General features: G+C 45.7%; 1 protein-coding gene across 7 annotated transcripts in view; it reads right to left on the bottom strand.

The window, feature by feature from the left end:
• The window catches only part of fhod1 (formin homology 2 domain containing 1), a 52,872-nt gene that overhangs the window by 12,941 nt on the left and 22,530 nt on the right, over positions 1 to 17,401 (bottom strand). The window contains exons 4-15 of one of the 7 annotated variants that reach the window (XM_076886817.1): positions 9,754 to 9,821; positions 7,204 to 7,309; positions 6,215 to 6,309; positions 6,028 to 6,139; positions 5,745 to 5,839; positions 5,524 to 5,667; positions 4,780 to 5,012; positions 4,495 to 4,731; positions 3,056 to 3,163; positions 2,389 to 2,478; positions 1,612 to 1,638; positions 1,103 to 1,153 (exon numbers count right to left, since the gene is read on the bottom strand). In XM_076886817.1, the coding sequence (XP_076742932.1) occupies positions 1,103 to 1,153; positions 1,612 to 1,638; positions 2,389 to 2,478; positions 3,056 to 3,163; positions 4,495 to 4,731; positions 4,780 to 5,012; positions 5,524 to 5,667; positions 5,745 to 5,839; positions 6,028 to 6,139; positions 6,215 to 6,309; positions 7,204 to 7,309; positions 9,754 to 9,821 (1,366 nt within the window). Of the gene's footprint in view, positions 1 to 1,102; positions 1,154 to 1,611; positions 1,639 to 2,388; positions 2,479 to 3,055; positions 3,164 to 4,494; positions 5,013 to 5,523; positions 5,668 to 5,744; positions 5,840 to 6,027; positions 6,140 to 6,214; positions 6,310 to 7,203; positions 7,310 to 9,753; positions 9,822 to 17,401 lie in introns of all 7 variants that reach the window. The other 6 variants (XM_012919888.5, XM_023153732.3, XM_023153750.3 and 3 more) reach the window with 6 other exon arrangements.

Raw genomic sequence — 17,401 nt, 5'->3', positions numbered from 1 at the left:
TACTAAAAAGTATGCTATACCATGTATATCAATACACATGTAGTTAGCTTATTTGTACCAGTACAGTGCAGTACAGTGGAGTGGAGAGCGGTACTTTTGGAGATGGAGCGGGTCCAGGTCCGGGGGACCGCAGAGCTGCCGGGTTCGGCTCTGCGATCGACGATCTGGGCTTCACGTCTGTGTTTAGTGGCTGCAGCTGCCTCCCAAAAATCACACAGCTACATTTTTGCTTCACTTTATGAGTTTCTATTGTTCTGGTCTGAACCACAGGAGGACAACAGATCCAGACCAGGACCAGGACCAAGAGAAAACTACAGCAGGGTTTGTGTGCTGGGAAATAGATAATCTACATTTAGCACAGAGATACTGGAGGCTTTGCTTGTGCTTCTCATTTGTGTGAGACTTGAGCTGAGAACATTAGAGACAGCGTCACTTTGAGCTTCTTTGATCCGTTGCTGCACATCCTGCTGCAAAATGTGACCCCGCAGCAGCTAAAGACCCTGACATGCACACAGACTGCATGTAACATGTGACAATGCATGAATGCATCCAACGCATGTTTCCATGCTACATCCCGCTGCTACAAACAAGCTTCAGCTTTCTTTGAAGGAATCTCTGAGCGTTTCCTTTTACAGTGCTGCTTTCTCTCTTTGGTCAGTCGACACAGAACGGCAGCCATCGTTGGCTGAAAGATCACGACGAGACCGTGCACGGCGTCATTACACCGAACGACATCGGCACGATTCTTTCACGCCGGTCGCCTCGTTTGAAAACCCAAAATGACATAAAAGCAGCAGCCTTAAATCTGCATTAAGGGAGTTTAAATGTCACTCAGACAGCGTCATAACACACAACCCAACCCACTGAGGTGATGCAGTCCAACCAACACACACACACACACACACACACACACACACGGGTGAGATACCGTCACTTTGAATCACATGAATTAATCACTTCCTGTTGACTCACCTTTACTCCAAACTACAAAGAGTCCTAAAGTTGATTTCAGTAATGACACACACAACCCAAACACAATCACCAGAGCCCGACAACCATCCCTGCAACTCCCAGCATGCAGTGGGGCTGCACCAGTACTTACTCAAACTTCCTCAGCACCGGCTTGTCCTGATTTACATTACAGTCAATTGGGCTGTAGAGACACAATACACATCTGAGCATGACACACGCACACACGCACACCAGCAGGCTTTCATCATCCTGTTCAGGCAGCAGTTGCATGCTGGTAACCGGCTACTTTAACGTAAAACCTGCTGACAGGTGCTCAGCTGCATAAAAACCCTTAAAGGAGCCCCTTCAAAGTCAGACCTCTGTATCTGTGGCCCAGCTTCTAACAATGAGACAATCCAGAGAATCACGTAAAAAAGCAGAAACCGAAACCAAACAAATAGAGCCTGAAAAGAAAAGTGTTCAGCACTGAGAGATGAATGAGGTCAGTTAAAGGTTCCGCTCCCTTATCGAAGCACCTGAATCCAGCCTGATGTACAAAAGTGTTACTAGTCAAAGACTCATTTTATGCAGCTGAACACCAGACTGACGACTACAGACACACAGGACGATGAGGAGGAGCAGGAGGAGACGTGTACTTACCAGAGGAGCTCCTCATCCTCCCCAGAGCTGGGAGAGGAATAAAAGGAGACGGGGAAAAAAAAAAAAAAGGAGCAGGAATTTTGGAGGAGAGACAAACAGACAACACATTATAATGTTATAACTGAAAGAGGAAGTGCGCCGAGAGTAAAGAGTAATAACGGCGAGAGCGAAGACGCTGCGGCTGAACTTTTTACCGTCTGCAGCCCTTCTTACTGCATCGTCACAGTTTTTATCAAACTGAAAATCAGAGCCAAAAATCATCTTTGACAAAAAAAACTAAAAGAAAAGGTAACGAGACAACAACAACTTAAACATGGAAGAAAAAGTTCAACTAAAATGATCCAAAAAGATAAAAACGTCAGATTTTAAAAGATCGCAATAAAGATGATAACAGATAAGATAAAGAAACAGTCCTAAAAAAGTATCGTTTTAGAAAGAAATAAAAACAACGTCAGGAAATTATCCAGGAAAACTGACATAATCCATCTCAAAATAATAATTACATTTTCCATAAAATTATCTGGATGCTCTATACACGGGATTGAACGGGAAAACATCAGCCAGGAATTTAAACACAGAATATAATCAAGTTTTTATAAAAGAAAAATAATGAAGGTCACAGATTAAAATAACCCACAAAGTTCCAGAACAACGCTGGAACACTCCTGCAGTGATGACCCTGCACAGCGATGCCAGAGACGCGTGGTTTAACCGTCCGTTAAACAAACAAACAGAAAAAACAGAGCGCCCCCCCCAAAAATCAACTGATTCACTTACTTCGCTTTAGTTTTGGGCTCCGTCTTGTTGTCGAGCTGCTGCAGATTCGACTGGGAATTCTCGCGCAGAGAGAGATCTGGCGAGGATGGACTGTAACACACACACACAGAAGAGAGTGAGACTGCTTTAAAAACATTGCTCTCTGCCAGTTCATTCCACCACTGCTGTGTGTGTGTGTGTGTGTGTGTGCGCGCGCGCGCGTTGCTCCACGTCTGCAGCGACCATCAAGAAAATCAGTGCTACTGTCAGCGTCTGGCTGGTCAGTGAGGAACATGTGACCAGATGTTAGATGAACCCTTAATGAGTTCCTGTTACAGCAGGTTTTTCACAGAGCTGTGTGGACAGCAGAGTGGATGTGACCGAGTCCACGGTGAGTAAGACTGAAAGCTAAAAGTTCAGCTACACCAGTTTACACAATAGTTGCCTTAAGCTTGTGTGGTATGAGAAATATACATGATAGTGAGAAACGCATGTTATTGGTCTGTGATTTTGCAACAAAACGTAAAATAAATAATGACAGTGATTGTGAATCCTAAAGGGACTGAAGGCATGGCAGCGGACAGAGTGCTGCAGGGAGCACGAGCATGACTGCAGAGTGTTTGTTAGTCGACAGCAGACAGGCAGGAGTCCTGGTTGCAGGTTTGAGGTCGGTCTCAGTGCTACAGACCTGCAGTCGGCCCGATGCTCCTCAGAGATGGAGCTGGTTTTGGAGAAGAACCTGGACTTCCTGCTTAGACCCAGAGACGACATGTGGTGGCTGAGGAAAGAGCGACTCCTAGTGGTCAAGATGCAGGACAGCACAGTGAGGGAGAGAGAGAGAGAGGGGAGGGAATCGGTGGTTAAATCAGAGACAGAACCGACACCAAGACACCCAGATGAGGGGGAAAAAAAAAAACAAAAAACCCCAAACAGAAAAAGAGCCCGAGATAAGAGGAAGAAAAAACATAACCAGAGGTGAGAGAAGGCGTCCACGGTGGTGTGATTTGTTGAAAATCACCACAACTGGAAAATCCTCCTGATTATTCTGCCATCATGACAATAATCACCTTTAAAAATATTTACACCCGTTTTTAAAATCAAACCAGTCACTTAACTAAAACAAGAAAACTTAGAATGTTTAGGCCAGCGGTGGGGATCTCCAGGCCTCGAGGGCCGGTGTCCTGCAGGTTTTAGATCTCACCCTGGGTCAGCACACCTCAATCACATGATTAGGCCTCTGGAGAACTTCAAGACATGTTGAGGAAGTCATTTAGACATTTAAATCAGCTGTGTTGGATCAAGGACACATCTAAAACCTGCAGGACACCGGCCCTCGAGGCCTGCAGTTTCTCCAGGCGGTGGTACATGTTCAAATAAGGACCACATGAAGAACAGGATGCAACGTTTCCCAGCAAAACATTCCTCTGCAGTGACAGGATCGCTGCTCCTCACGTCAGCTGTTTTCAGTGTTTCTGTTGTTATGGCTGATTGGTGTTTAGATTATAATATAGATCATGACGGTTTCACGAACTCGAACAAGTCTTGGTTGTGAACCCAGAATGACTGAAACCAGTTTCCCCTCTGGCTCTGCAATGACTAAAACACGACTAACATTCAACCTGCCGGCGTCCCTTTAAACGCCCGTTTCTGCAGAGGCCAAACACGAGCAGAAAGGTTTACCCGCTGAGGACAAACATTCCTGCTGATTGAACTCACAGAAAAGCTGCTTCCAAACAAAACACGCCCCCCGTCTCCCCCCCTCCTCGCTCCGTCTGTCGGGCTAAACTTGGTAAACTGAGCAGCGGGAGAAGGCGACGGCGCAGACCACAGCACCCGAGGGAGACGCAGTCTGACCGCTGCCTCCGATTAACAGCCGACACGGCGTTTGACCTGCAGGAGAGTCACGATTGCAGGAAGGACTTCAGGTCGTTTCCTCCCACAAACCTGCAGAAAAGCACGCTTGCACATCTGAACCTCCGCTACTGCCTCGATTTCAGGTTTCTACTTGGGCTCCGTTTAGCGAAACGTCTGGAGCTGTTGAATGTTATACTAGCTCTCATTGATTCGTCTAATTGATTATTAATGATCAGAATCAGGAGGTAAAGGTCACGAGCAGAGTGAACTCACGGGCTTGGCGGCGTTTTTGTTCCCTGCTCCGTGTCCACGGTGCCGTTGGGGGACATGTGGGGCGGCAGCGGAGATTCTGTCCGGGATCCGGATGGACTGGAGGAGGAGCTGCTGTGCTCGGAGGCCAGCGGGGACGAGGCCCTGCTGCCGAGACCTGCCGTGGGGCTTGGGGAGGAGATGACCGGGGAGACGGTGGGAGACGCAGCGGGGGAGACTGTGGGAGACGCAGCGGGGGAGACTGTGGGAGACGCAGCGGGGGAGACTGTGGGAGACGCAGCGGGGGAGGTGGCTGGTGACACTGAGGAGTTGACAGAAGATGACAAGAAGAGGGTAGGAGTGGTTGGGGCGGTGGAGGGAGATGAGGACGTGGGCGAGGTGTGGGCGTTGAGAAGATTCTGACTGGACAAGTGGCGGCGGCCCCTCGATCCGTCCTGCTCGCCGGTCGCCAACTTTCGTCTCTCTTTACGTAGGAGGGGGGAGGAGTCATCCACCTCACCGTCTTCGTACTTCAGAGTATTCTGCACACGCACACACACACACACACACACACACACACACACACACACACACACACACACACACACACACACACAGAAAGACTGAGCATGCTCTAAGATCCCTCATATAAGGGGTAACAGAAGTCACATGACTGAATGATGATGTGCTGGTTACAGATGTGCGGCTCATAAATCCAATGCTTCTCATATTAGCGCCATAAATCCTGCGATTGCTGCTCGTTACACACTGAAGCGGCATCACTGTGCACACACATCCTAAATCTCGCCGTATCAGCACTCAATGTTGGGATGTTGTGCAAAATGCAAATAAAGCCGAGATGGAGCCACGATTTTTTATTGATAACAGTAAATGTTTTTAAAGGTTGAACTACAGCAGGGCAGCTGTAGCACTCAGGACCTGCTGGCAGGGCGCTTTCACCGAGAGACTTTCACTGAAAAAGACGTCTGTTTGGAGGCAGCACGTGTTCCTCAAAAATGGAAATGTATTTAAATCCCCGTTTCTCGTCGTTACCTCGTATATGGTGAACTGCGTCCGCAGGTCTGGCTCCGTCCCCTTGTTGTTCATGTGTTTGCGGATGACGGCCTCCATCCCCAGCAGCTCCAGCTTGTCCGTCACATCGTAGAACGAGTCCTGGTCCGGGAGCGCCACCAGAGTCTGAGAAGCACACGGAGGAGTGAGTTTGTACTTCCCAACTTCTGACCTTCTCGCTTACATTTGGAAATTTTGCTTACCTTGTTGATGAGTGTCATGGCAAACACGAGCAGCTCCGTGTCGGCGCCGTTCCTCTCCTCCAGGACCTCCATCATATAACTCCATGGCTTCGCAGCTGCCAGACACACACAAAAACACGTGATCATCATACGGCTGAGCACCTGGTGAAGCTACCCACGTCACATTCAGGGCATCCGTCTAGGAAGAGGTGATAGGTCACATGGAGCAGCTAATGAGAGTAAACGTTACAGACACGTTATATGTGATCTTACATAAAACCATCATCTGCGTTTTTGTGCGCACCTCTCTGTCCAGCCACGGTGTTGACGGCTCTGATGAGCAGAGGACTGTTGGACTCCGAGTACTCCACGAAGACGATGAGCAGCTTCAGGGCAGTTTTCACCACCAGGCGAGACTAAAACAGAAAAACGTGTTGAGTGTTTGACCAGCAGGTGGCGTCGCACCACTGCTCTGAGGTCCGAGGACTCACCGAACTTCCCGTCAGCGTGTACAGCCACTGCACCGTCTCGTTGTGGTTGATCACTCCGTTCATGCCGTCCACAAACAGCATGATCTGACTGAGAGCTGAGGACACACAGACCGATGGATGAGCGCTGGCGTTTCCACAGGAGGCTCCAGCAGCTGCAGACTATAATCTGCAGCGCTGACTCAGCTTTCTGTGGGTTTGCTGGACTTGTGAAGCCGAAGCTCCGTTTCCATTCTGACCGAACACGAGAGCATGCGCCGATCCGAGCACGCGGCCCCAGGTCTGCGCTGGCGCCGTCGGCACGTTCCTAGCGAAAGCGCCAAGTTTCACTGCTGCCACTGTTTGCGTTCCTGTCATTTGGGTGAAATTGTGCCTGCTGGGCAGAAAGTGCTGCAGCTGACACAATAATTTACACATTTGTGCTTCTGGGCTTGTTTTTCCTTTTCCAGTTATACTAAAAGCTTCCAGCTGATCCAAAATGCTGTAATTCAAAGTAACCTCAGTAAGCTTTACAGCAAATCTCACCATTAAAAAACACAACACACATCTAAACTTTGCATCAACTGAACCAATATTCGAGTTCGTCTACTATAACCTTCTGATATTAAATTAAACTAAATCAATTTTCCTGTTAAACTGAAGCTGGTGTTAATGTTCGTGTGTCACTGTAGATCTCCTAAACGCCCGAGCAGGTGGATTACCTGCAGGATTATGAGCTGCGTTAACTAAATAGTCCTACAGTTAAACACAAACCTTCACATCAGGCACGTTCACTGAGTGAATATCTGCTTCAGACAGGCTTCTCACAGATCTGTGTTCAGCCGTGTGACAGCTCAGGCACGATGAAGTTAGCGGAGCGTTTTTGGGATTTACAAATGCTTTTTCACCTTATGTGATTGACCTCTGTGCTCTGAGCATCTCTGCGCACACGCAAACATTCAAAGGTTTCACAGCCTCCCTTTAATCCTCAGTCAGAGTCGGTGGAGTCTCACCTCTCAGGATGTAGTTCTGGTAGTTGTGGTCGGCCTCCGCCCCGACTTTAATGAAACACGTCAGCCCGTCAGAGGCCACGAACTCTGGAACCAGGTCTTTATCATCCTACAGACAGAAAAGACTCGTTTAGGAGACCGTTCCAGCCGGTGTTACAGAGACAGAGCTCCTGCTGCAGAGGCAGTCACACTGCAGCTTGTTTTTAATACTGAAGTGAAGTCAGACCTTTGTTCCCTGAGGTTAGCCTGCAAGGCAGCGGCTCCTCACAGGTAACAACAGCTCGCACAGACAGAAGCATGAAGCAACACATTAATATGTCAACAGTTAATCTCAAGAACTTCAGGCCAGTTTATGTGCTGACCTTCAGAGTCTGTCGTTTCACAGATATGGCTCATGTGACTTTTGTGCTGTATGTGTTTATATTATCTTTGCTGATGGATTAATATAGAAACAGGATGTCCCCGCAGCTGCTTCTCAGGGTGAAGCCAGTTTCTCATATAATCAAACTCGTATAATAATCAAATATTTCCTCATATTTTGCCTTTGAAATGCCAGTGCTGCAGCGTGGGGAAGGCAAGTGTGGGAACGTGGTGTTGAAGTGTATTGTTATGCCTCGAAGTGGCCTCGAGCAGTAAGAAGCCACTCGCTGATGAACTTTGATCAGGAACACCAAACTCGGCTCCTGCAGTCACTTGTTTTCCTAACGTGTGCGTTCTTGTGAGTCTGACTTTGTGTCAGAGTCAGCTGCAGTTACAACATTCATGCCAACGGCCACTGAAGAAATCTGAAGACTGTCTCATAATTACCAGATATTACAGGAACCAGCAGCAGTGTGACCTGTGTGACCCATTTCCTTTAATCATGCAGGATAAACAGATCCGAGAGGGTTGTTCGAATTTTTGTTTGAAGCTTTAAACAGCTGGTTTGCATTTAAGACGTTTTTACATCATCGTAGCCAAAGACACTACATCAGGTGGCTGCCATTAATTATTTCCACTTTTAGAGGAGATTCTTTTTTCTAATGTTAATCAGAATAAACCTAAAAAAAATCTACGTAGCAACCAGAGAAACTAAAACTACAGCCACAGAGCAAACAACAGGTGCAGGCGTCTCCCAGGCTCTAGCTCAGACTACTAGACTAGTCTCCAACCTTTTTTGCGCCACGGACCGGTTTATGCCCGACAATATTTTCATGGACCGGCCTTTAAGGTGTCACGGATAAATACAACAAAATAAAACTAGTACCGGTACTGAAAAAAATAAGATTTATTTATAACACACGTAAAAAGACCCAGGAAAACCGAGTTACCGATAAAAACGATGACAAAAATAACGCTGAAAACCGATAAAAACCCTGAAAACCATACATTTCAGACCTGAGCCTCAACTCTCGCGGCCGGTACCAAAGACTCATGGACCAGTACCGGTCCGAGGCCCGGGGGTTGGGGACCGCTGTACTAGACGAATGCAATCAAGACCTCAGCTGAAAAGTACAGTATTTTTTGGACTATAAGGCACATTAAGCGAAACAAAACAGTCAGATAAATCAACTTTACTCAACTTGTTCTTTTTGCTTCTTTTACTTCTGTACCATTGATTCATTAATGCTGAATTCTCTGGCAGCTGCTCTGTTCCCATGTTGTTGCAGTATATTAATGACTAACCTCGTATTGTGGATGGATTATCTCAGTTGTTCTCCTGACTGAAGTTTGGTCCGTTTAAAGCATCCTGCCATGCGATTGCATTTGTCCCTAACCATCGGGAACCCTCGAGTTCACTTTTATCCAGTGGAAAAGCGTTAGTTCATCCTCCAGCTTCACTGCGTTTATGTTATGCTAACATAGCTGTGTTGCTAGCGATCACGTAGCACATCATTATATAGCAGCTAGCCCAACTTCAGTAACCCTACAAATGTCACTGCTGTTTAGTTTTCTGTCTTCATTTATGTTGGAAGTGATAGCAGAGCTGTACGTTTGAATTTTTTCACAAATCTCTCAGTCAGAACATGCAATATCATGTTTAGGTGGAAGCTAGCGAGTTAACTTCCTGCCAACTTCTAACTCCATTAAATTGAATAAATTCTGTTTTCATGGATGCCTGGATGTTAAACTTAATTGTTACACCTGGTAAAGCAGCAACGCTGATCATTTTATTAAAGACAAAAGAAATTGCACAGGTTTTACCTTTCAGTGATGCTGCAGTGTTTTGGACCTGAAAGGACGGAGTTTAGGACCCAGATTACTCTGGGAGACTCCTGACTATGGTAGCTGTAGTGCTCTGACAATCCATCAAGCAGTGCAGCTTCGTAGCTTACCAAAGACTTACCAAAAATTTTTTGACAGATTGTTAAGCGCTGTGTAGCACATAAAATCGGTTCTAGGTCAGTGAGCACAACCAGAATTCATACATAAGGCGCACTGTCGATTTTTGAGAAAATTAAAGGATTTTAAGTGCGCCTTATAGTGCGGAAAACACGGTAAAATCATTTCACGTGAGTGTAAGCTGAGCTGTGCTTAAACGAGAAGTAAAGTTCTGACAGGTGAGCGTGTTACCTGGAAGAGCTGTTTGAGAGAGAAGAGGGACCGCCGGAGTTCTGGACCCTGGGAGTTGTAAAGTTTCTCTGAAACACAAGGACAGATGCAGGAAGTCACTTCATAACCAGTGGTGACATAAAAACGTCAATACTGTGGAAGTACCACAAGCCTGACTTCAAGTTTTAAGCACAGCACTTAACCTAACTTAACCTACAAAGCTTCCCTTAAACAGAGGATGGAGATGGGGGGGGGGGCTAAAAACAACAATTTCCAGTTTTTTTACGCCCTACCACAGCCTCTGATTTTCTCACTATCAATGGTATGTTTGAAATGTAGCCGTTCAGAAGAAAAGGCTCATTTCTGATGACACAACAGTTTAAGTGAATCTAAACCAAAATATCGTTCAAATATCATCAATTGCACAAAATCCTCAAACACTCCTTTTACTTTCATTTAAACACAGTGAATCTCTGCAGAGAGCTGAGCAGGAATGACTGATTTCCACTTAGATGAACATTAAGCGTCTTTACTGCTCTTAAACACAGACTACACCTGTGCAGGTGATGTGCACGTACAGGTCTCTTTAATCCAGGAGGAGTGGTGCAGGTTTCTGAAATTTGAGTCAGGTCAGATCAGGACTCTCAGGTCCACGACAACACAAACACGAGCAATCAGAAAACAAACAAACCTGCAGTTCATCAAACAAACAGCAGGTGGTGCAAAGAAGCTACAGCAGAGGAGACCACACTCATTAAAAAGCTCAATTAAAATGTGCGTTTTCTGACTCCATTTCCACTGCTCAGTGCACCAACCACAAGCATCTTACAACCAGAATGAATGAGTGAGCCCCTGCAGTTTCAGTTGCATGCTCTGCCTTTAAGCACACTTTGGAATTTCTGTGTGAAACTTGACATTCTGCCCGTGTTAGCCAGTAACTGCTGTTTCAGTTGTAAACAGCACTCAGTCTATAGGAGTGAGCTTGCACTAGTCTCTGCTCAGTTTCATGGTCATGGTCGGTCAGCGACACTGTCATCCACCTGTATGCAAAGCTCCACCAAGGCTCAAATTTTCCTCCACGACAGATGCAAATGGCGTCAAAAAGCATCAAACTGATGTCTCACAATTTTTCGTTACCTTCTTCTGTGAATTTATGAAACTGTAACACAAAAATTAAAGATCAAAGTCAATATCTGGCTCTGAATCAGCTACAATGTAACCAAGACAGACTTCTCAGAAAATTTCATGCAAATCGCTTCATAATCCTAATTACAAACAAGCTGAACCAATCCCGTGTCCTCTTTGGTGACACCAATGACCCCATAAATCTGTGTTCTGACCTTGTTTTGGGGAGCCGGGAGAGGACTTCCTTTCTACTTTTTTTTTTTTTTTTTTAATCTCCCATTAGATGGAGCCTTAGCTTTTTTCTTACAGCAGAACCATAATTAATATGTTCAGGTTTTACTGGTTTCCAGAGTCTGACTGGACCACTGCAGGTTGTGGAAACACTGCCCCCTGTCCTGCAGGCGGCCTCGTAACCACGTGTGAGCCTTCAGGCTCAGGCCTCTTGAGACTGGCACCAAAAATGAGTCAATCCCCACAGACTCCCAAAAAAACCCAACTTCAGCATTAAAAGGCATATTTATAGCCTGGTACAAAATAAATGCATAGTTTCCACTTTAATCACAACAGGACCTTTTTAAAAACACCTGTTTTGGTCAAATCTTAAATTTAAGGGCTTGGCTGCTTTGATTGTGCCGCCGTGATGATACAGGGAGCTGTAACTGCTACACCTCTGAACCGGGCCTCCACACCATGTTTTAGGAACAATTATCTGACAATAACTCTGCTTTCTGTTACAGCTCGTCTAAGAAGTTTGTGCTTCGCATGCACCTGAGAGCTGCGTGCATCTGTTATATACCAGTCAGACACTTTTGGTTGCAATGCGATTTGTGTGTCCACTCAGAGTACTGACCTTAAAGGTCAACACTGTCTGGGACATTAGAAACGTATCAGCATCGTGCTCAGAGACGTCTCCTCTATTCCTCAAGAGCTCTGGGAAATAATCTCAATCTGATGCTGAAGCTAAATAAACTGGAGACAGTTTGAGTGAAAGTAGAGAAACAGAACTGATTATAAGAGTTCATGAGAAACTGACTCTGGAACACAAATCAAAGCAAGGAAAAAAAAAAAAAAAAAAGGGATATGAAACAGAAATAAATAGAAACACGCAGTAACCAGGGCCTATCGCAGAGGGAGGAAGTCACGGGAGGTGTATGTCGCTACAGCCACATAAACATAAATCACTCCTGAATGGCCCGCGATCACCAGCAGCCGCTCGTACACAAATACTGACTGATCGATTTTATACAAGTGTGATTGGCTGGCAGCTATGACATCTAACCAAAACAAGGAAGTTCAGTGTTTACACGTCAGACAGTTAAGAGCCTCTTTAATGATGAGGGATGTTTGCATGTTATCAAAACACAATCGTGCACAGAGTTCTCTTCAGACGGAGACGGATGTCAGGTGGACGAGCGTGGAGAGACACATTTCCTCCATCGCCCTCGGCGCTACAGTGACGCCAGCCCTGCAGAAATAACAGGGGCTTAATAGAAACTTGTGACGAACAGCTTTGCAGCCTGATGTTAAACGGCTGGAGAAATATTTCAGCGGACGGCGTGACATTTCTAAATCTGACAGAGCCATCCAGAAAAGCTGCTCGTCAGCACGATCAGAAGAAAGCGTCGCAGGAGCGATTCCCGACACCTGCAGGGAAAGTGAGGACACACACCTGCAACGGCCACTTTCATCGGTTTGCATCTGCACTGAGTTTGTACGATGTAATAGCCAGCCTGCAGTTGGCATGGCAACAATCACAACAACAAGATAGAGGATGTTGTGTGTTTGTTGCGAGTCCTGGTTTTAAGATGGTGACAGAGTTGACAGTGGGGTTTCCACCAGAAATATTATGAAGCTTTGAAAGCTTCTACCAGCTACCAGCACTACTTCGACTAAACTGCTTAATTTAAAGGTGAAAATCTGCTTTCAGTCACATCTTAATTGATTTAAAATAAATAAATAAATAAATAAAAAAATCCACTATGCAGGTGTCCAAAAGGCAAAAATGGCCACAAAATCTTGGACATGACTGTAATTCGGGCCTATTTTCTGTTGCGGATGCGTACAGATATAGAAGATAAACCTGAATGGTCACGCAAAGGGGGCATCTCTTATCTTAGCTCCTGTCTCTTTAAGGCGACACATGAAAAGCTCCAGCTGTTCTGATTGGTCAGCTGGTTACAGCATACTGTGACCCTGATTTCTTTAGGAGCTGCTGGTTGGTAACCAACGTGCACGATGATAGGAGAATCAGAGCCAGGACAAGTAACACCTCCTGTAGAAGTCCCTCTGTTACTCGGTCACCGATCTCTGATGGTTTGCAGTGGGATGATTTGTTCTTCCCCAAACTTTGCTCCTGTGTCTCACATTAAAGCTGCAGCTGGTGTGTTCGTCTTTCAGAGGCTCAACTGAAACTCCTCAGTGGGCAGAGGCGACTTATCATTTCAAACTAAATTACAGCTGACAGATGAATAGTTGGTGAGATTTCAGACAAACAGAGTGAGGGAGATTACAGAGGTGCAGACACAGGCAGGCGGGGGGAGGGGGCCGCTGCTGAGTTCCTGTCAGCGGACACGAACACAAATAAAGCTCAATCTGAGGAGCTTTACCAACGTCCGCCCCGACGGCCTCCTGCAGCTCTGAGGCTTAAAACAAAGGCTCCAATCAGCCCAGAGTCAGTCTGCACATCTGGGATGACAAAGATGGAGCTGAATGGAAACAAGTCCTAAAATATTTCACAACCGCTCCAGTGTTTCACCACAGAGCCAAAAATAAAAAAGATGACGTCAGAGGGGTGAGTGTTCGCTTCACCACAGAGTCACAGGAGCCACTCTAGCTCCAGTTTGCTGAGGGAACCAATACTGGTCTAGCTCTCGAAGACTGGAGTTGGACACCCCTGCCCATCAATAATACAAAGAATAACCCAACAATCAAATAACCCCCTATGAGCAAAGACTCTGGTGACAGTGGGAATGAAAAACTCCCTTTTAACAGGAAGAAACCTCCAGCAGAACCAGGCTCAGGGAGGGGCGGGGCCATCTGAAGTGACTGGTTGGGGTGAGAGAAGGAAGACATGCTGTGGAACAGAGGCAGAGATGAATAATAACTGATGATTACATGCAGAGTGGTGTGTAAGCTCATAGAGTGAAAAAGAAACAGTGCATCATGGGAAGCCGCCAGCAGCCTACACATATTGCAGCATAAGTAAGGGAGGATTCAGGGTCACGTGATCCAGGCTGTGCTCTCACCTATGTGTGCGTTCAATACTTTTAATTATGTACTACAAATATTAGAAGATGTGTCATATTTTTAATGACTGGCTGAGGAAGACCATGAAAATCAGACGCCGCCCTGTGTCACAGCTCAGGCCCAACATGCTCCTGTACTTGATCCCACCAACAATATGTTAGCCTAATGCTGAAGAGGCAGAGTGGGGAGCAGCAGGCTGGAGGCGTACTAAGAGCATGAATCCTGAACTCAGAGAGTCAGCAGAGAAAGCCAGGCTTGTTTACTGACACAGCGAGCTGCAGTTCTGTAGCTCACATTAAGACTCAGGTAATATTCTGACCCGGGTCAGACTGGGCTGTCCGCCCTCTGGAAGCACTGCACTTCACCGCTGCAGACCATTAACATTAGCATCCTGGCGGGAAACATCTTAACCTGGTTCGGGAACAGCACCATGCAGGACAGACGAGCTCTACAGAGGGTTGTGCAGTCAGCTGAGCGCACCATCCGCTCCGAGCTCCCTGACCTGCACTCAATCTACAGCAGGCGGTGCTGGACCAAGGCCAGGAAGATGGTGAAGGACCTCAGCCATCCCAACAACAGACTGTTCTCTCTGTTGAGGTCAGGAAAGCGATTCCACTCCCTGAAGACCAACACAGAGAGACTGAGGAGGAGCTTATTCATAGCCTCTCTTTTTTTGTTTTCTTTAGGTCACGAGCAGTTGTCCAAGCATTTCACTACATATCGTACTGTGTATGACTGTGTACGTGACAAATAAAATTTGAATTTGAAATTTGAAGATAACCATCAGGCGGCTGCCTGCACAGTTACATGGAAACCCAAAATCAAACACGCGCAGTAAGAAAAATGTGGAAGACTCCGGCAACTTGAGCTATCAATCTGTCAATCCTTTCCGTGTCCGGGCCAAATACAGTCAAATACAGTCCAACCGCCTCTCCCACAAAGCTGCAGTCACACCTGAGTGCAGTCAGACCTGCAAGCCTCTACAGAATCGCTTACCCTGTCAGTGACCTTGAAACCTGCCCGGCGACACGAACAGGATCAACGGGAAGTCACAGCCCCTGGTCATTTTTCGCATTAGTATTTCCCCCCCCCCAACAACAACAACCAAGTAACTTAAGCCACACAACTTCCACCCAGAAAACACTTGACCTGTAATGTGCTGATCTCCGTTCCTGGCAGTAATAAATAACACTTTTAAGCAACGTTACTGTGGATCTACCCGACACGCAGCTGGTAGATCCACAGTCAGATATTTAAGGATGGGAAAAAAAAGAAAGAAAAAAAAAAGCAAAGCAGGCTGCAGGTTTTAATTATCTGTTCATTTAAAAAGCTGGTCAGCTTTAGCTCTCAACAAACAACAAATACTTCCTGCAAATACTAACAGAAGAATACAACCCCGCCAAAATAAAGCCAACAATCAATGCCTTGCGATGATTGATGGGATGCATTTAATCCTGCTTATTTTCTCTACATTTCTATTTTTGGCACTCCGCTAGAATAACTTCATGACTGAGTTACAGCTAAAAATCCCAAAATATCATGGAGCCCGTTTGAGTAACCAGCAGTTTCTTTCTCTCACGTTTGCTCTGTTTACTATCCAGAATCAGTACTTAATATTTCCTTCTATTATGGAGCAAAAGTATTGATCTGTTATAGCAACAAGGAAGTGGTTCCACCTCTAATTATATCTTTCTACTTCCTGTCTGCACAGGAAATGAGGTTGTGTCCCGCTATATAGAGAGACATTTCCTGCCTGCACCTGTAGTTTATCACACATAAACAGCTTTCCATCACATTTCTAACGTGATGAAGAGATGAAGGAGCGAACTGGAACAGTTCTCCTGCACTGACCTCAGATCAGCCCTTTAAACCTGCTGAGCTAACAAACAGCTACGACTTGTGAGCCATTTAATGCTGCATGCCATTTAGCTCCAAAGACTTTTGAAGCCGTTTTTAATCTGATGTGTGCAGTGGACACGGTCCTGCTTTGGACCTGAGTTTAAAGAACCGTTCAGTCTGCTGTATTCAGCTTTCGTGTGTATCTGCAACTGTTGCAGCGCTTCGATGTAACGAAGCACACGACATGCTGTGTATCAGGTGAAAACGTGTGAGCTCCTCGTAGCTTATCCAAGATTATTTGTTGTCACTGAGAACGTCAGCACCTGTTGACAGCAGCTCAAGATAAAACGCTTAAAGTTACTTCTGTCTCTCAGAGGACCGCGAGTCACTCAGACACCCATCTTTGACCCAAGATGGCCACCAGACAGCCACAGTTTCACTGCCGCGGCCGAGCACCGAGGAGGGAACGTGCCGGGATTATAGAGAGCTATAACTGCTCTATGATGCAGCGCAGACGCAGCTGCTGAAATTCCTCCGTCCTGACTGAACTCCCACACTTAGACTGCGTGAAGGGCAAAGGATTCATGTTGCTTTTCCACCAAGATCAGACCAACTCGTTCTGACAAACAGAAAATCATTTCAAGTCTGTTTCACCCTCACGCTGGCAGCAGGGAAATAAATAAACAGGTGAAATACAAAAAAAACAAAACAAAAAATAAATTAAAATCAGCTGACCCACTGGTTTGCTTACATCCGTCTGACCTGATGTGAAACTTACTGAGAACCTCAGACACATTTCAGCTCTTATTTTGTTGGATTTTATTTACAAAAAAAAAAAAAAAAAAAAAAGCATTTTAAGAGTCGAATGTAAGAACTACAGAACCGTCTCACTGGATGTCTGTTGGTTTTTAGCTACAAACTATTCACATTGTTTTATATGATCGTGAGGTTTAGACTGAAACAGCAGACTGGAAACATTATTTACAACTTTATGAATCAAATTTAAGGTTTAATATTCTTGAAGTCTTTAAGAAGTCAGACATGTTAATATGAGGCCAAATCTGAAGCTTGATTTATAGCACTGCTTTAAATCTACAGTCCAGCCTGATGTGCAGATTCACAGAGAGATCAGTGCAATGCAGACTGTAACTGTGGGTCTGTCTAGTAGTAATATGAACACGGTATAATGATAATGTAAAATGACTAAGTCTCTGTGGAACAAGCTGTAACTGACAGGCTTGCTGTCTGGTCTGTCCTGAAGTCCCGAATTTTACAAAACATATTCTATCATTTGGAAAAGTTCTTTTCATGTATTTGTGTGATTACGGCACTTTGGAGCAGAGGCAGTGTTGCAGTCTCCGGTTCACATCCCGTGCTCTTTCACATTAGCATGCTGGATTCCCTGCTGAGGCTCCAATTTGCTGTGCACCACGTCGGCTTTAGTAACTTCTCAAAAATG

Source organism: Maylandia zebra, linkage group LG1, assembly GCF_041146795.1.
Source record: "Maylandia zebra isolate NMK-2024a linkage group LG1, Mzebra_GT3a, whole genome shotgun sequence".
Classification (NCBI taxonomy): Eukaryota; Metazoa; Chordata; class Actinopteri; order Cichliformes; family Cichlidae; genus Maylandia; species Maylandia zebra.
Note: the sequence above shows the minus strand (reverse complement) of the source record. Positions and strands in the feature narration are given on the sequence as shown.